Raw genomic sequence first — 20,546 nt, forward strand, 5'->3', positions numbered from 1 at the left:
TAAATCTGCGTAAACAGAAGAAATAATATGTGGTTCAAAAGCCTCCTTCCCATCCCATAGATAGAACCCTTTGATGTCAAACTCTGATGGGCTTGTTGACGCACATGACATTTCTGAGCGTCTAAAGGCAGGAAAAACTGGTTTATGTGCATTGTCTCCACACGGTTTTGTCTTTAAGTGTTATCACAGTTAAAGAGAACTTGCCAGTCGAACAATGGAGACGTATAGGACAGATGCACCAGTCACCCTGCACTCAATAAGGGACCTCTTGGAATCATCTCTTTCCACTGAGGAAATACATAAACGATTAACTGATGATGGTAATTCTGTTTCAAGTCAAAACAATGACACAAACAGAGCTCACAACTCACAACTGCCCACATTGGATGAGCTACAAGAACAGCTGCCAGTGGTTGGGGACAATCGCCATTCTACTGTGACAGGCCAGATTGATGACCCAGACCAGATGACTGTGGCTGAAGATTCTGACCCAGATTCGCCTCCAAGGAAACCCATTCGATCACACTTAGATGAAGCGTTACCGGATCTGCTCCGTAGTGGGAGCCCCATCCGCAGACGCGTGTCCAGCCCGGTGTCTGCCACGGTGAGTCAGAACAAACACTTTATAATAAGGTTCCATTTGTTGACATTAGTTAACCACATTAGTTAACATGAACTAATATTTAACAATAGCTACTTTTATAGCATTTATTAATCTTGGTTAATGTTAATTTCAAGGTAATACATTTTTTAAATGAACAATTCTATTTTTATTAACTAGCATTGACAAAAATGTATTAATGCTGTAAAAAAATGACTGGTCGTTGTTAGTTCATGATCCCTAATGCATTAACTAATGTTAACAAATGGAACCTAATTGTAAAGTGTTACCGAAAAGACACATCAAAAGGGAAAAATGCAGTGTACAAACAATGAGAGGACCAGGGAATAGGGCTTTTTATTCATTAATTTACTTTAATTTCTGACTTGCTAATCACAAATATGAGTTTCTTTGTTTATGGCCATATTTACAGCAAACATAGGATATCCAGAAGAAACTTTAAAAAGAATATTGGTTGATTTCACTTGCTCCATAATTAATATTTTCCTAAACATGTTTCAATCAAGTTGATCAAAAAAAAATCACATGATTTCAAACAAAGATGAAATATGAGCTATTTTAGATTTGGTGTGGAATGTTTCCATTTTGTGCCTGGAGATTCCATCTGTCTTATCATTCTAAATAATCTGGAATAGCAGGGTTTTAAAACACACAAGGCTGTATTTATGTTTGCAGGTGTGTGACCAGGGCCATAACCATGATAGACATTGAGTGAAACAATAGTTTTTCAGTAACTGCTTCTTAAACTTTTGAATACTCTCAGTAATATTTGGTTACATCGTGTGATAAAAAGTGGGACTGAGTGTCACTGGTAAAATTTTGAATGGTCTTACACATGCATCACAAGTGTATTTACAGTACATTGTGGCCATATCCACCCATAAGAATAGAGTCATGTATGTTGTTGTGCATGCTCACCTTACACATTGTCTCTATGGCGGTAGCTGAAGCAAGTAAAAAGGGAGGTTGAACTATCACAACAGCGCAGTCTAAAGCTTAAGGCTCAGGTGGATAGACTGCAAAGGCAGAGCGAAAGCGGACCTTGTTGGAGTCAAAACAGCGAACAGGTGAGTCTGTGTCTTATATGTTTAAAAAATAACTTTCAATCTTATAAAAACTTTTAATTTGACTTTGTTATAACCGAGACTTTTAATGCTCAATTCTTATCTTGTCTACAGACTGCCTCATTAAAATAAATGAATTGATGCAAGCAGGGTTTGTCCTAAATATCTTCATTGTTTTTGTGGTGTAAAAACTCTAGGTGACAGAGGAGATTCAGTCTATTGTGAATCTGCTACTCCCTATGACGGAGTTTGAGACTGCAGAATTAAATCAGCCCTCCCAGGCCAACCCTTTGGATATTGCACTGATTCAACTGCAGAACGTGGCCCGTAGACTTGCCCTTAATCATACCTCTCAGGTGAGCTTTAACCATGCCATCAGCTCATATTGGGCATGCCTTCTTTTTGAGCTCATGAAATGAACATCCCTCCTCTGTTAGTAATCATTGCATTTACATGCTATGACTCCTAAGAACAGTACCAGAACCATTAAAAAAATAAAAATACAATCTGTATGTTATCATTTGCAGGGAAAGCTGAAAACAGGGGAAGATGCTGCCATTTTGCAGCAAGCACTACATGAAAGGGATAAGGCCATTGCAAAGTGAGTTGGGTTGATACCTATGTAGACCAAACAGATAAATATATACACTAGCTAACGGATGACAAACTCTTTTTTTTTTTAAATATTCTTTAATTTGGCACATGAACTGTTAAAGAAAAGTACTTCAATGTTTGTTGTTGTTGTTGTTGTTAGTTTATATATATATATATATATATATATATATATATATATATATATATATATATATATATATATATATAATTATTATTATTATTTCAATGCAGGAAACAGGCAATGGAGTCTGAGCTATTGAAAAGCAAGAACGAATTGATGACACTGAACAACCAACTTTTGGAGGCTGTTCAAAGTCGACTAGAAATGTCCATAGAACTGGAAGCCTGGAAAGTATGTTTAAACAGTCTCATATTTTACTGACAGTGAAATGAGGACAATCTTTTGATTCCGAACTTCTGAGGTTGTCTTCTAGGGACTCACTCAAAACAAAGTTTCTAATGAGCCTTCTTGTGCTAATAGGAGATTTAAAATAAGTTTAAAACCATAACTGGCTAAATACATTTTTCCATCTTTTAAAGCTAACTTTTAGCTAACTTCAAAGCAGCAACAAGAACACAGATATTTTTAACATGATAGAAATGGTGAAATTTCAGTAAAAAAAAAATGTCAGCAGAATTTTAACCAACTTACATTTCCAGTAGCAACGATTTCAAATTCACTCAATTATTTTATAAATTAGCCTGTCAACATATTAAAGGGATAAGTTACCCAGAAATTAAAATGTTGTCATCATTTATTCACCTTTATCAGTGGCGTGCACAGAATGGAGCAGCAGGAGCTCGAGGGCCCGTTCGAGCCCAAATCTAAAGATGCACTTCTGGTCATCCAGAAATAATTAAATAAAATTAAAACATCTTAATAATCTCACATTATTAATAATAATGTATCAATATGAAATTTCCTTGTAAATCGCGGAAGCAATTTAGAAAAATAGGCGGAGGAGATTTTAGCAGGGTGCTACAGCAGATCTGATCATTGTTGTGATGTGGCCTCAAACAAGGTGGCCAGGTAGAAAAATCCACTCTGTTTATTGTACTGAAAGTTAATAAAAATAATAATAAAAATATATATATATATATATATATATAGTGGGTACGGAAAGTATTCAGACCCCTTTAAATGTTTCACTCTTGTTATATTGCAGCCATTTGCTAAAATCATTTAAGTTCATTTTTTTCCTCATTATTGTACACATAGCACCCCATATTGACAGAAAAACACAGAATTGTTGACATTTTTGCACATTTATTAAAAAAGAAAAACTGAAATATCACATGGTCCTAAGTATTCAGACCCTTTGTTCAGTATTTAGTAGAAGCACCCTTTTGATCTAATACAGCCATGAGTCTTTTTGGGAAAGATGCAACAAGTTTTTCACATCTGGATTTGGGTATCCTCTGCCATTCCTCCTTGCAGATCCTCTCCAGTTCTGTCAGGTTGGATGGTAAACGTTGGTGGACAGCAATTTTCAGGTCTCTCCAGAGATGCTCAATTGGGTTTAAGTCAGGGCTCTGGCTGGGCCATTCAAGAACAGTCACAGAGTTGTTGTGAAGCCACTCCTTCGTTATTTTAGCGGTGTGCTTAGGGTCATTGTCTTGTTGGAAGGTGAACCTTCGGCCCAGTCTGAGGTCCAGAGCACTCTGGAGAAGGTTTTCGTCCAGGATATCCCTGTACTTGGCTGCATTCATCTTTCCCTCGATTGCAACCAGTCGTCCTGTCCCTGCAGCTGAAAAACACCCCCACAGCATGATGCTGCCACCACCATGCTTCACTGTTGAGACTGTATTGGACAGGTGATGAGCAGTGCCTGGTTTTCTCCACACATACCGCTTAGAATTAAGGCCAAAAAGTTCTATCTTGGTCTCATCAGATCAGAGAATCTTATTTATCACCATCTTGGAGTCCTTCAGGTGTTTTTTCATGTGTCTTGCACTGAGGAGAGGCTTCCGTCGGGCCACTCTGCCATAAAGCCCCGACTGGTGGATGGCTGCAGTGATGGTTGACTTATTACAACTTTCTCCCATCTCCTGACTGCATCTCTGGAGCTCAGCCACAGTGATCTTTGGGTTCTTCTTTACCTCTCTCACCAAGGATCTTCTCCCCCGATAGCTCAGTTTGGCCAGACGGCCAGCTCTAGGAAGGGTTCTGGTCGTCTCAAACGTCTTCCATTTAAGGATTATGGAGGCCACTGTGCTCTTATGAACATTAAGGGCAGCAGAAATTTTTTTGTAACCTTGGCCAGATCTGTGCCTTGCCACAATTCTGTCTCTGAGCTCTTCAGGCAGTTCCTTTGACCTCATGATTCTCATTTGCTCTGACATGCACTGTGAGCTGTAAGGTCTTATATAGACAGGTGTGTGGCTTTCCTAATCAAGTCCAATCAGTATAATCAAACACAGCTGGACTCAATTGAAGGTGTAGAACCATCTCAAGGATGATCAGAAGAAATGGACAGCACCTGAGTTAAATATATGAGTGTCACAGCAAAGGGTCTGAATACTTAGGACCATGTGATATTTCAGTTTTTCTTTATTAATAAATGTGTAAAAATGTCAACAATTCTGTGTTTTTCTGTCAATATGGGGTGCTATGTGTACAATAATGAGGAAAAAAAATGAACTTAAATGATTTTAGCAAATGGCTGCAATATAACAAAGAGTGAAAAATGTAAGGGGGTCTGAATAATTTCCGTACCCACTGTATATACTCTGTTGCTACCACATTTCTATGATTTTATACATTACACTGCTGACACATGATTGGCATAATTGCTTAAATATGTAGATGTAAAGGTGTTCCTAATAAAGTGGCTATTGAGTGTATATACAGTATGTGTGTGTGTGTGTGTGTGTGTGTGTGTGTGTGTGTGTGTGTGTGTGTGTGTGTGTGTGTGTGTCTATATATATATATCCAGTTGAAGTCAGAAGTTTCACAATTCTTGACATTTAATTGTAGAAAACATTCCCTGTCTTAGGTCAGTAAGGATCACTACTTCAATTTATGAATGTGAAATGTCAGAATAATAGTAGAGAGAATTATTTATTTCAGTTTTTATTTCTTTCATTACATTTCCATTGGGTCAGAAGTTTACATACACTTTGTTAGTATTTCGTAGCATTGCCTTTAAATTGTTTAACTTGGGTCAAATTTTTTGAGTAGCCTTCCAAAAGCTTCTCACAATTAGAAGGAATTTTGGCCCCTTCCTCCAGACAGAACTAGTGTAACTGAGTCAGGTTTGTAGGCCTCCTTGCTCACACATGCATTTTCAGTTCTTCCCACAAAATTTCTTTGGGATGAGGTCAGGGATTTGTGATGGCCACTCCAATACCTTGACTTTCTTTTCCTTAAGTAATTTTGCCACTACAATGGGGGTATGCATGGGGTCATTGTCCATGGAAGATCCATTTGCGACGAGCTTTAACTTCCTGGCTGAAGTCTTGAGATGTTGCTTCAATATATCCACATAATTTTCCTTCCTCATGATGCAATATATTTTGTGAAGTGCACCAGTCCCTCCTGCAGCAAAGGACCCCCACAACATGCTGCTACCCTCATGCTTAATGGTTGGGATGGTGTTCTTCAGCTTGCAAGCCTCACCATTTTTCCTCCAAACATAACGATGGTCATTATGGCCAAGCGGTTAAAATTTTGTTTCATCAGACCAGAGAACATTTCTCCAAAAAGTAAGATCTTCGTCCCCATGTGCATATTCAAACTGTAGTCTGGCTTTTTTACGGCAATTTTGGAGCAGTGGATTCTTCCTTGCTGAGCAGCCTTTCAGTTTATGTTGATATTGGACTTGTTTTACTGTGGATATAGATACTTGTTTACCTGTTTCCTTCAGCATCTTCACAAAGTCCTTTGCTGTTGTTCTGGGATTGATTTGCATTTTTCACACCAAACTCATCTCTAGGAGACAGAATGCGTCTCATTCCTGAGTGATATGATGCCTGTGTACTATTCTTTGTACAGATGAATGTGGTACATTCAGGCATTAATTATAAATGCGTGACATATTTTTTTCAAGCTGCTTAAAGGCACAGTTAACTTCTGACCCGCTGGAATTGTGATAGTCAATTAAAAGTGAAACAATCTGTCTGTAAATAATGTGTCATTTACAAAGTAGATGTCCTACATGACTTGACAAAACTATAGTTTGCCAATATGAATTTTAATGACTATAACCTAAGTGTATGTAAACTTCTGACTTCAACTGATATTATATATATATATGTTGTGTTCAACGGAAGAAAAATATATAATATGGTTTGAAACAACATCAGGGTGGGTAAATGATGACAGTTTTTATTTTGGGGTGAACTACTGTATACCCTTAAAATACCTTATTTCAGACTTGTAGAGCAATATATTAATCCAAAAAATGTACATTATACTGATTATAATTTATAATATTGTTTAATGTAAACTAGAGGGAAGTGTAAACTCTTAGGATGAAGTCTGTAGAACATCTGCTAGGACTGTCAGGTCTTGAGCCTATGTAGCCATCTGGACAGGTTTCCATCATACCTATTAAAATATAAAAGACTAATATATATATATATATATATATATATATATATATATATATATATATATATATATATATATATGCATTTTCCTCATATAGATATCAATAATCCATGCATGTTGGGCATGTGTTAACACTGAAATGTCTCTTACAGGATGATGTACAGACCATTCTTCATCACCAGCTTATGAAACAACAGGAGGAACAGGCTCGGAAGAAGTCTAAAGGGTTTGGGGTTCTGCGGCGATCAAATAAGCCCCTCCCTCCAAACCCAGATTTTCCCACCTTAACACATGTGCCTGTGTCTCTATCACAATCTCCATCTCCTAACACTCCAGGGACACAGAGATGGAAGGACAAATTCAGACGCGGGAGAACTGGTACACACGGAACTGTCAAAGAGTCTCAGACACAAAAGATCAACAGAGAATACCATTTTCAAACAGTTTCATTGGACTGATGTGTTAGGCATAACATCCACTTCTGTATTGTTCATCACTGTTAAATTAACAATGGGTGTTCATTGATTTAGGTCACCAGTGTATGTCATAATATGATAAATCAATATATTATTTTTCCTTTCATTATAAAAGTGGAACGAACTTGAGTTGATCTACGATTGTGATACTCTGAGATTTCTGTTGACCCACAGTCAATGAATGACATAACTTATTTAAACGTCCTATTTTAAGAAATGGGAATAAAGGTTACAAAGACACAACAATGTAGAATTCAAGGCTGATTTTATAGGGCCATATAGACCTTTTTCACAGCACGTGCCCTCTTCAATGTGTTGTATTGCAGTTTAAAGTGTCTTTGGACAGAACATTGCAAAAACGTATTCAAGAACATTCATTAGACAAAAAACTCAGATGTGATCTAGCATTTTACAGCATGCCATTGAAAAGATATATGTCTATCCCTCACAGCCTCCTTGTCATTCCCATTAAAAATGAAGATTTTTAATAATAAAGATGGCGCTACCGTGAATAAGGTCTATAAAGGTGACTATAGGAAAGTTACTGTATGTGGCAATCATTTCTACGCATACATCAGATTGGAGACTTGTACATTTATTGAGTATTGACATATCTGCACACAGATACGCAGAGACATTAAAACTATAGAACAAAGAGCCATTTTCACCATGTACCAAATAGAAACGATACACACCTCCACTTCAAACAAACAAGACTGCATGAAGCCAAATAATATTTTACTCAAATACAATAGGAATACATTGTTTAATGAACATATATCAAAATACTGTGAGCGCCATGACAAAGTCTAATCACTTTCAAAATACAACTGAAACAGTATTCTGTAAACAAGCAAATTAAAAAAAACATAAATGCAGCATTGACAGCACTGGTTAGTGTAAACACATTAACATAGATGTTTGTGCATTAGGTTCTCAAGTACTTTTGCAGCATATTTCTTGATTATTAAGATACAGTAGTAATAAATATAATATTTATTATATTATACATTTAAATACAGGTTCAAATACAAGTTTATAGACATACAAACTACTCATGTACAAACATTGAAACTTTCGAAATTAACAAAATATACCCTTGTGATGGCAGTTCTTAAACCGAGCTGCCAAAAACAGTGCGTTTATATTTATTCTAGATAAATGTACACTCTGAAAAGAATTTTAAGATTTACGCATTTCAATTTAATCAAATTGAATTGAGTAATCTTTAAAAAAATAAAAACAAAACAAAATGTTATGCCACACACACAATGAGCCTGTTTACCTGCACACCAATACGCGGATTACTCTCTACAATCAGCTTATTTAAAAATCTGACAAGGCAAGAAATCCGCATTTACATGACATTTTAAATAATTGCGTTAGTCTTTACTTTTGACGTCAAACCGTGTAGAGGCATGTGTTCAACATGTGCACACATTGGATGAGCCAGTAAGAACACTGTGTAAGGTGCTTACATGGCATGTGAAATCGGCGTAATGTGCAAAAATCTACCCGTGTCGATCGGGTTATTCATAACCTGTTTATGGCCATTATGCTGATAAAGGAATGTGGTTTATTGCAGTTATGTGAACGCAGATTTTGTCGGCTTATAAAGCATAATCGTTGTAAGAACGTGCATGTAAACGTGCTCATTGTTAGCCACCACTGGTCGAGGAAATGTTTCTCATAAACTCCTGCTTTGTTATTTCAAAAACTGACAACCAGAACAGGGAAAATCCTACCAAGCTAAAAAGAAAGTGTGCAGAAGTAGGCACATTGTTCTCTCTTTAAATCACACTAACGTACATGATACAAAACATCATAGCTATGCAGTATCTAAAAGGTACAAGTTTGAAAAAGCAACTAAACAGACATTTTATCACATGTGGGCTACATGCATGTAGTTTATCTATTTATACATTAACTATGATGAATAAAAATAAAAAAATACCTAAGGGTTGAATGGGCTTGCAAGAAAAGCAGTCAAAAATAAAACTTTTTTTCTAGAAAAACAGTGCTGCTGAACCTGCAAACAGAATGCAAGTGTAGTACCTCAAAGCCTAACTCTTAAGGTTATCCATTTGAGTTACATTACAGTACCTCAGCTTCATTCCAACAGTTAAGTAACACATTACAAAACTGCTTTAAATAACAGCTTAACTTTAACTGTTATTAAAACATTCTAAAGACCAATCTTAGAGAACATCATATAGCATTGTTTGCATAGACAGCTTTATATTTCTTATTAGAGCTGCAGCGCAAGTATGTCCATGTCAACATTATGTTGGCCAAAAAACAAAAACAAAGCAAACTTTAAAAGACGTTTATACAATTAAAAAAACTGAAAATGTCAGTCTAGTCTAATTGTCAAACAGTGAATTATGCAGCTAAGTTATTCAGAAACAAGCCACTGGATTTACTGTTCTGATCTACAAACAAATATCCTCATTTTAAACAAATGACAAGATTTCTGTTATATATATATATATGTATATATATATCCTCTTAATGAAACTGTATTCAGTATACTATGCTATGCCACAACATTAAAACATGAATTCACCAAGCAATATAACTGTCCAATTGTGCATTTTAAAGTAAGGGACTATTTGGAAAAATCAGCATGGTCCACACCCATACCCTATATTCAGTGTCCGTTTCTCATTGGGCCCACCTGTACAGTACATGTCCTCCTCCTCAGACATGGACTATGATTGCAGGAAAGTTATTATGGAGCTGATGAAATCCAATGGCTTATCAGCATGAATCCAGTGACTGGCATCTGGGATATACTGGATATCTGCACAGGGAAAAAGCTGCTGGATTTTTGGGTAATCCTCTGAGCTAAGAGGATAACCAAGGTGACCAGGGCATGAAAAGAGATAAAGATTTAAATAATAAACATACATTTAAAGACAATCAAACATTGATTAAAGAAAAGACATAAAGAGATTAAATAAACCCCATCATTTCTAAAAACTGTTCTAAAAATAATTACCTTATGTAGGCTGAACTACTGCCACCCAAGAAAAGGGTAGGGCCCTCATAAGTGGTGTTAAATTCAGGAAAACCTATGACATCCTCTAGGTGGTTTGAGATGGCCTCCAGGTTAATCCTCCAGCTGTACTCACCATTTTGCTCCTCCAGGTTTGTGAGGAGGAACTGACGAACTGAACGCTCCTGCAAATTACATAAATGTCCACTGGATGATTTGTGCCCACCCACTTTTTCAGCCATCTTGGTTCCAGAAGTATTTTCCCCATACATTTCTTCAATAGGAATTTAATTAAATTCTTCATAAAAGAGTTCTAGGCCATGAACCATACCAACCAGCTCCGAGGTGAATCACAACATGCTTCAATTTGAAGTATAAATGTATTTGAAAATCAAACAAATATACAAAAGTACAAGACTGTGTACTTGACCTCTTTCATGAGGGCATGAACTACAATCCCATGAAGCATAGCTAATGATGTCAAATTAAAAACGATAAAAATATAAAACTATTGATTTAAAGTTGTTGATTCCAAGAATAGAAAAAATCTATTTAGATTTTATTGCCAAATATTCAGGTTTTTGCAAATATACAAGTAGTTTGAGAGTGTATGTTTATTTCGGTTGCTGTAGAACTTGTTTGCTGGGACTCTCAAAGTGTTGGACCGTTTCCCCTGAAGACCATGGGTAGTGTAGTTGTTTATCAGAAATTCCTCTATTAAACTTAAAAATGAAGTTGAAATAACGTTGATGAACAACCTCTGAGCTCATGGTAGGTCTGTCTTTATAGGTTTATAAGTTATTGTTAAAAAGAAATCCACTTCCCAATGGAAAAATGTATGGAATTTTTACTTCCAGAACACAATACGATTTTGAAATTCTTATATGCCACTCTATCAATGTTGCATTTACATATTTACTAGATGTATGCTTGGAAGCGGTTACTGTGGTATATCAAATAAAACATACAAAGTACAGGACACATGATGAAAATTATCATCAGCAGAGTGCCCGAGGATTGAATGCACACAGCCTGATTTTTCTAACCACGCATTCAATGAACATGGGCCTGTAATTATTGACACTACTAATTAGTGTGTCCACAATCTCCCAACACTCACTGCAAAGCCATTGCTGTCACAAAAAAGCATTCAAATGGCGATATAATCGTCACTAAATAACAGGAGACGAATGTGAAAACGACAACAGTGGATGTGCAAGTCAAGAGTGCATGTGTAAGGAGGTCTGGAGGTACCATTTGTATTACTCAAGTCTGAAGGACTATAAAGAGATCTTTATAGCGCATGCACCAACCGCTTGTGTACGTGCACGGTCATATGGAGTATACTCTGACAGGCTCATGCTCGACTGTATGCAGACGCTGAGTGTTCGCGCCAAAATCAAAGTATACTTTGGGCTTACAATGGGAAATTTTGATATAGACCTTGTGGATTTACCTTAACTAGCTTTCTGAGCTGGTCCTCGGCCAGTCTACGTGCTGTGGAACGTGGGATGTTGCTGGCTATCTTCACTTCTTTCATTGCCTGAATGTAGCCATGGAAACTGCTGTGGACGGAGGTCGTAGAGGGGCTAATGTCAACAACAACCAGACGTTCCACTAAACTAGGCTGAATAAGACAGAGACAAAGATTCATTAAGACACTCTTTGTTTTAGTTAACAAATGTTAAATTACATATGTTGAGTATGAACGTGCAGCCACAATTTGAAGAAATTCTTAAAACTGTGATTTTTAAACCCAGACAGGACGTGGCACACAATACCTGAGACAGGGCTGTCGTCATTGCAACTTTGCCTCCCATGCTGTGTCCAATCAGGACACACTTCCCAATGTGCAGTTGGCCAAGCAGATGTGTCAGATCACAGGTCATTGCTTCGTAGGTCAGGACAGGACTGTGTGGGCTTTTGCCATGGTTACGAGCATCTACTGTCAGCACCTAACTAGACAAAGTGCAGTCAGGACACTAACAAAAGACTCTGGACAGTCCACAGCACACACGTTCTAAACCACTGAAGAAAATGAAACCATACCTTCCTTCCTGTCCGCTGTACCAGGGACTTGGCTATGGAGTGAAAGTTGGACTTGCTCCCAAATAAACCATGTAGAAACACCAATGGTGTGCCGTCTCCCTTCCCATCGAACACATCGTACGTCAGGTTAACAGGGCTAGGAGAGAGCAAGTATGCATGTTCAATGAAGATCTGAGAACTGAAACCTTATCACACAATCAAAACATTGACATGCTGGATGACAAATATGACCTGACTTGATCAAAACAATTAAAGTCACATTATTTCAATTATTTTTGTTAATATACTTAAAGGTGCTGTAAGAGATTTTTTTAATGAAATGACAAGCAGAAAGTTCCCCTATTCCCCGAGAGATATAAATTAAATTGTCTCAGTGACATCATTAATCACTAAAAACAGTGGAGGTCAGTTTGACGGTTGTCAGTTGGCTTGGTGCACAAGATGGCCTCGGTGAGCTTTAGCAACGCGAGCGTGTGCATGTTTACGTTCAGTGTTGTGCCGAAGTCTTTTCCCCCTGTTTCCCCAGTTGGTGTTTCCTGTAGTGCTGTTAAACATTAAACATTGGTGAACAGACTTCGACACAATAACGGTTGTATGAGCACTGAAACGGAGTAAGATCACACACAGTGATCATGGTGTAAACATGGCTTTATTGTTGCTTTGAGAAGAAACTTTCAAAGAATACTTTATTGAGAACAGCTTGAGCAGGTTTACAAGTAAAGAAAGAGAGAAGAGTGGGGGGTTGAAGCGTGAAGCATCCACGGGTTGTACTTGCTTGTTTTGATTATTAAACACCCCTGTTTCTATCTATACCTTTACATGAGGAAATATATTATGTATGGCAATTACCAATGAACAACAGTATATTTAAATTAAACATTAACCTAGATTAATGCTGTAAAAATGTTTGCATTTTTAGTTCATTATACCAAATGCATTCACCATGGTTTATTAATTAAACCCTATTGTAGTGTTCCCAGAAAGTGATTAAAGTTGCATATGTGTGTATTTAGAAGTAAGGCATTCACAGAAACATTGTGGATTATCTGACATTATTTACACTGCTGTTGTATATCCATCTTACAATTGTATATTATAACAAATCTGTATCAAACCTAGCACTGTTTATTCATGTTCACAGAAATGTAGATTAGCTACTGCTCTTTCTGATCTTTATTATCATTTCTTACCTTCATAGTCATCGATGTAATCCATACATACTGTAACGTACTGAAATGTTAAGAGAAATTACTTGTGTTACGCATTTGACTGGCTTGCATTGAGAGCTGTTCCTGAATGTTTCGTGTACAGTATGTGTGTGTAAAGGGGTGCAGAAGGGATTAATCGCTGTTTCATGTGTGTCACCTAACAATTACAGGTGTACGGCGTGGTTGTGGCCAACAACAGCATTAAATAAACACACTGATAATGAGATCGGCCTCCCGTGTCTTCATTACGACGCTACAATACATTTTAAATCCCTTTACTGTAAACACCTCACATAAAATGCGATTTCGGTCTCTACACCAGAAATCAACCATGGCGTCTTGTGCAACTAGCCCATACAAGTTTGAGAACGGTTAAAATTGCTTACAGAACCTTTAAAGTGGAGTGAACACGCGACCTTGTTCATAACCATAACCAACGAGCTATTTAATGTATGACTTTATAATGTGACCGTTATGTGTAAACAACCAAAACAGAGCATGACAAGCATAAACAGCCGACATTTTTGCTGTAGTTTTACCCTTTTTTAAACATTTAAAAAAAATCTAACTGGCTAATATGCTAATTCGATCCAGCATACATATGCAATCACTTTAAAATAAAGTACAGGGAACCACATGCATTCCTGAGTGATTACAATATTTGAATCAGAATATGAAATGGAGAGCACCTGACAGCGCGTGCACTGTCACTGCCAGCGCTGTCCAGTCGCGAGACTCCGCTGCAAAAATCCCGAACTCCGGTAACAGATAAACACGACGACGGCCCACCAAACACTCCTCTCGTCCAAATACGGTAGAGGTTACTGATGGAAAATCGTGACATGCTAAAGCCTGAGTCTTAACGGCATTCATTCAAACGGGTTTGGCGATCTCGAAGGTCGTTGTTGTTAGCTAACCGGGGCCACACGACATTCCAGACCGTACATGACGTCACGACGTTGTACGTCAGAAATATTGAAATCAGACCTCACACCAGTAAAAACAGGAGATTAATAAAAGTATAAAAAATAAATAAAGAAAAAGACAAACTAAAAAAAGAAAATAAATAAAACAAGAAAAAAAGACAGGAAAACAAATTCTGATAAATTCTTAAGCAAACCAGAAATAGTTTAGCAGAGACGGGCCACTCGTATTAAAATGAATGGGAGCAATCGCAACGGCCAACGGATGTAACAAAGGAAGTCCCGCCTTGCAGGTATAAGAGCCAATCGCCTTTTAGATACAGACATCCAACATTAGCAATATCCACCCCACATATTAAAATATATGTAAAGAAAATGACAACCAGACCATATATCAGTTTATACCACAGAGTTATTGCCAATTATATTAGCACTGCAATGGGTGAAGGAAGTCCAACCAATGAATGCTCTAGTAGGCCTATGCACTGGCTCTTATTCAGCATTGGTAAGTCTGGCAACTTGGCAACCATCATCCAGAGATGATATAGTCTGTGAAATTTAACAAGGCATATTTAAAATTAACAGACTAGGCACTGTCATATTCTTCATATGTGTACCAGCTCACGTAGGGGTAGAAGGGAATGAAGAGGCTGATTATCTGGCAAAGGAAGCTCTAAACCTCTAGTGATAGACTTAGACATCACATTGGGTAAAGCAGGATTAAATGGACGGTTAAGAGTGTTTGCTAACAAAAACTGGCAAGATAGATGGGATAATGAAGTAAGAGGAAGACATCTATATATTATTCAAAGACAGATTTGTGATGGGTGAACTCTGGTCTGAACAGTTCACTTTATATAATAGAAAAGCATGTATCAGGAAACTGTATACACTGATCACCTGGAAACTGTCAAGCATGTGCTTCTCTCTTGCAAAACATATGATGAGGAAAGAATCAAGCTCATACAAAATTAAGAAACAAGGGTATAAACTTATCTCTAAAGACTTTTTTGCTATATTTGTCTCAGTACATGTGATGTTGTTGGAATATCTAAAAGAAATTGGTTTATATAAAGAATTTAATCTATTAGTCCCTATTCCCGATGGTCCACATTCCAGTTGGTGGTGGTAATGCACTTTTGGTGGCAAACTAGCTAAAAAAAAAGAAGAAGATACAAACATCACCTGTCAATCAACTCTAGAACGCGCATGCGCATTAGCTGAACAAGCCTGATTGTTTTAGCGTGATCTGAGCCAGATTTTGTTCTGGCTTTTTTTCTGGGATTAATCTGGGATTTTGACAGATTTTACTGCTTATTTTAAATATGTTATTTGTTCGTAATCTTGACCAAAAGTTTTGGAGATTTCGGTCTTTCCCCATCCAAGTAGAAAGGAGCTGCAGTTTAATACCACTTGATTAAATAAAAAATAGCTGCCCAGATCCCTATTAGCCTCTGCTGGTAGATGCTGGAACTACACCACCCAATGGCAAAAAGCTTCCCTTACGACTCAGTCCACTTGACATTGTGTAGTAACGCATATAGGGAGTGCCTTCATACACAACCTATTTGAGACCTCTCTATAATAACGGCAATATTCTATTATTGGCTATGTTGTTTGAGCCCTGCATGTTTTGGCGCAAAACTGACTATTTCCTCACAATTACTTCCTTCATGACAGCGATCATCTCATGTCTCGAAGCCCTCTACCTTAATGGCAGCGAGAAGACTCTCCACTCCCCTGCAGTGCTCCGGCGAACATCTCCGCCTTGACGCTTTGCTGGTGAACGGACCTCTGCATCCTGATTCTCCGCAGAGCATCGGCAGGTGTAGAGTATCCTTTAAAAAGCAATTGTATTTGTATGATATAAATATAAATTATATAAATATACATATTTATATAATATATAAAAGAGTCACATACATGTTTGCGTCTTTTTCAATATATTGTTCCGTAAGTGTTCCTTGTGCGAGAGACACATCCCGCCGTCAGACCAGCATGAGAGCTGCGTTTTCTCATGGAGACAGACTGTCCTCACTGTGAGTACATGAGTCTCAAGTCGCTTCACTCACGAATCATCCACAGTGCCGTGAGGTCGAGCAGAATGAATTTGAAGTGGATTTAGTCATGGCACACACCCCACGAGCCCCTCAATCTCCACCAAGCACATGTTTCCTAGTAGGCTATGTGCGAGATGAGCTCCGGCTTCTGAAGGAGCAAGCTGCCTCGTCTCGTTTGGCGGATCTGACGCTGGGGATGACGACGATGTCATGTCTCTCGCCGCATCAGGCAAATGGTCAGTGGATGATGCTGCTGCCCCTCCCCCCAACGAGGGTGAGGAACATGCACTCGCCACTGACAGGGAGATGCTCCACGTCCTTACAAGGGCAGTCAAAGAGCTTCACCCAGACTGGTCTTCCCTAGAGGCGAAGGGAACGAGACATGCGAACACTAGCCGCACTACAAGACTCTGAGTTTTTGAGGCACGAGCGATGCGCTCCTTGTTCTCAGTCAGAAATTCTGAGGAAATGGTGTCTGTGCACCTGTATTTATAGCGGTCAGTTTTGCACCAAAACAGGCGTGGCTAAAACGCCATAGCCAATATTAGAAAATTGCCGTTATTATAGAGAGGTTTCAAATAGGTTGTGTATGAAGGCAGTCCCAATATGCTTTACTAAGCAATGTCTCGTTTCCTTCGTCTCAGGGAACCGAGGTTATGTACGTAACCGAGACGTTCACCATAGACAGCCATTCAAAAGCAGCCATGTTTTATGATGAAAAAAAGAATATCCAAGAACTATTTCAATCTAAATCCTTACATTACGTGTAATACGATGTTAATACGTGTAACATCATTCGGTGATGGATTGTTTTTAAATGGCTCTTAAAAGTGTGAAATTGATTTATATTTTCCCTATCTATTCCCATTGACGAGCACAGCAATAGAGATGAATGGGGACAAAGATGTTCTAGCAAGTCAGTCCACTGTTGTTAATTTTTGGAACGCTCTCGGGAGGCTATATCCAGTCATGCCAGTGCAGCTCCTATCTACTTGAACGGAGTAGGCTTAAGTCCAAAATCTCAACAACAGTTTGACAATAATTTGATCAAAGAGGATATTTCAAATCAGAAATAAAATCTGACAGTACTGGTATAATAAATTGTGAATTTTTTACCTTAGCCTATATTACGTTAAAACGCAATTTCCCGACTTTTAAAGCTAATGCGCATGTGCAATCTAGGCTACAGTTGATTGACAGGTGATTTCTGTATCTAAAAGGTGATTGGCTCTTTTAACTGTAAGGCGGACTTCCTTTCTACGGCGTTCAGTGCTCCGTGAGCGTTCCAGTTTCTCTCATTTATTTTTATAGAAGTGGCTCATTTCTGCTAAACTATCTCTGATGGGGATGCTAACAGGTAGCTTAGGAATGTTATAGCTTCATAGCCCAGCCTGCCCGGGAGCATATCTAAAATAGCCACCGAGTGGACTGACTTGCCTTTTTAAAGGCATAGCTCAGGTATTATTACCAGAGAGTGGCGCCACAGACAACGTTATGAAGACTTGATAAAGTGAAGGGAAGGTAAATAAAACCTGCCCCAATGGTTTTAATGGAGTACAATAATAGTTCTGAGGGGAATGGATAGTTCAAAACAACTAAAGCACACTTAAAAGTCTCATAAGTTAGTGTCTTTTTAAGTTGACAAATGTATTAGTCCGAACGAATTTAAACTTGCACTAAGATTTCAGCCTTGTAGTAGGCCTATCTTTCTACATTCCTATTAAAATATTGCCATTTACATCCTTTGATATACCATATTGTTAAACAGAAGAACTTAAAATCAGACTTCACAGTATTTTCAATGATAGATCATAAACATTTAGTAGTCTACTTTGTCAAGACACCTGTCTAAGCAAATCAGGACAGAAGTTTTGCATACCTGTAGATCAGGATGGGCAACTGGCGGCCCGTGGGGCGTATTCGGCTCTCTGTGTTGTTGAATACGGCCCGTCGGACAAGATTGAGGATTGATATTATTTCTTTGAAAAGGGGATTATGTTGAATGCGTTCAGTTATGATGTTATTACAACTATTGACCATAAGAGGTCGCTTGTTCTTAGCTTGTTCTCTGTACGATTGTAGCATGCAACATCTTACACTTGTTCTTTATTTATAAGGTAAATTGAGCTAAATCTTACCTCAGCTTGTCAGCGAGCTAGTGCACTATTGTTAATGTACGCAGGTGGAACCCACGTCTTTTGTTTGCCTGGATACGAAATCTGTCATTAAATATTTCCATTTGATTCGCAAATACACCATTGATCAAGTGATCAAAGAGGCGCACAGTAGGCCTATAACAGATACATACACCAGAGCTGCTCTCCTCACAGATGTAAAGAGTAAATAAAACACAAGGGTAAAAGGCATTAAAAGTTTTACAATATCCGTGACAGTGTGGGAATCACCAAAGACATCTAATTCTGTTCCGCTCGTGCTTGCGAAAAACAAGTATGATTATCCAGTATTGTTATTGACGATAATATTTAGATAACTAATACCTATAAGCTGTTTTATGAGGTGGGATCAAAAATGTTGTCTGTTCATTTGTGTTTGTCTGTTGCAAATGTAGACAATGCAAATGTGATACATTTTCTTGAAAATGTAAGTCTGAAGTATATTGCTTGTCAATTGAGCATAAATTTGACAAGCAATGTTTTAGTAAAAACACAAGTTAAAAAATAATTATATTAGTTTTTATAAATATTTTTTAATACAAATGTTAATATAAGTAACACAATCTTTAAAAGAACATTGCATTAGTTGTACATAGATTACCCACACTAATGAGGCGATTGAGTAAGGGGGTTGAACATTGTGAATTTGTTATCAGGCCCCTTGGTAGAAAGGAGAAAAAATGTTGGCCCTCGTCCCCTTCAAAGCTGCCCATCCCTGCTGTAGATGTACTGTTGCTATATCCATTTGAATGGAGATTGTGGGATGGATGAACTAAAGATTTTCATATCATGATCACAAACAATCAGGCCTCTCATAAACCTCAGTCTCAACAGTACTGGCTCAATAGCTTCCCAGTATCTTTGACCTTGAAAATTAGCATTTGCATTTTATTTTATTTAGTCCCACAAACAAATATATATATATATATATATATATATATATATATATATATATATATATATATATATATATATATATACACAGATCAGCCACAACATTAAAACCACCTGTCTAATATTGTGTAGGTGTCCCAAAATTATCTCAGTGATTTGGACTGTGGCATGATTGTTAGTGTCAGATGGGCTGGTTTGAGTATTTGTGTAACTGCTGATGTCCTGGGATTTTCACACACAACAGTCTCTATAATTTACTCAGAATGGTGCCAAAAACAAAAAACATCCAGTGAGCGACAGTTCTGTGGATGGAAATGCCTTGTTGAATAGAAAGGTCAACAGAGAATGGCCAGACTGATGTAAACTGACAAAGTCAACGTTAACTCAGATAATCAATTTGTACAATTGTGGTGAGAAGAATAGCATCTCAGAATGCTATTATGAGATGCGGGTTGGCGCTGTTTTGTTGGGACAATATGCAGGTGGTTTTAATGTTGTGGCTGATCGGTGTATAACAATGAACTCAACAGACACTAAGGACAACATTCCACACAGTTAATAATGCTATAATAACAATTATAATTTTAAACCTTTTGACATTTAATAATGTACAGGATATGCATTTTAGATATCTACAAATACATTTTCACTAGTTGAAATGCAAATATTTGATATCAGCAATCAGGTTTGCACTAGTAATAATGTTAACTCTTGATGTAAAAAATTATGTCATTACTCATGGGAATACCTATTCTTAAGATTAAAATTGTTTAATTTCTGCTAGTAAAAATTATCTGTAATTGGATTTCCACTAGTAGAATTTCAAAATGATCTGTCATTCACTTCTGGTGAAAAAAGCAATTAGGCCTACAGATATATGTATTATTAATTTCTTTCTAGTTAAAACTCCA

At 37.5% G+C, this 20,546-nt stretch overlaps 2 protein-coding genes across 2 annotated transcripts; one reads left to right on the plus strand and one right to left on the minus strand.

Moving 5' to 3' along the window:
• Window positions 1-214: 214 nt before the first annotated feature.
• bicdl2l (bicaudal-D-related protein 2-like) lies at window positions 215-7,922 on the plus strand. Its single transcript, XM_052105006.1, has 6 exons — window positions 215-604; window positions 1,567-1,689; window positions 1,884-2,042; window positions 2,214-2,287; window positions 2,533-2,653; window positions 7,006-7,922. Exons 1-6 carry the CDS (start codon window positions 215-217, stop codon window positions 7,309-7,311), a joined length of 1,173 nt encoding a protein of 390 aa, XP_051960966.1. The 3' UTR covers window positions 7,312-7,922.
• abhd11 (abhydrolase domain containing 11) lies at window positions 7,915-14,526 on the minus strand. Its single transcript, XM_052105007.1, has 6 exons — window positions 14,274-14,526; window positions 12,377-12,512; window positions 12,109-12,282; window positions 11,784-11,954; window positions 10,331-10,512; window positions 7,915-10,176 (listed from the first exon to the last, which is right to left on the minus strand). The coding sequence occupies exons 1-6, from the start codon at window positions 14,426-14,428 to the stop codon at window positions 10,041-10,043; spliced, it is 954 nt and encodes a 317-aa protein (XP_051960967.1). The 5' UTR covers window positions 14,429-14,526; the 3' UTR covers window positions 7,915-10,040.
• Between the last annotated feature and the right edge of the window lie 6,020 nt (window positions 14,527-20,546).

This window comes from Xyrauchen texanus, chromosome 34, assembly GCF_025860055.1.
Source record: "Xyrauchen texanus isolate HMW12.3.18 chromosome 34, RBS_HiC_50CHRs, whole genome shotgun sequence".
NCBI classification, from domain to species: domain Eukaryota; kingdom Metazoa; phylum Chordata; class Actinopteri; order Cypriniformes; family Catostomidae; genus Xyrauchen; species Xyrauchen texanus.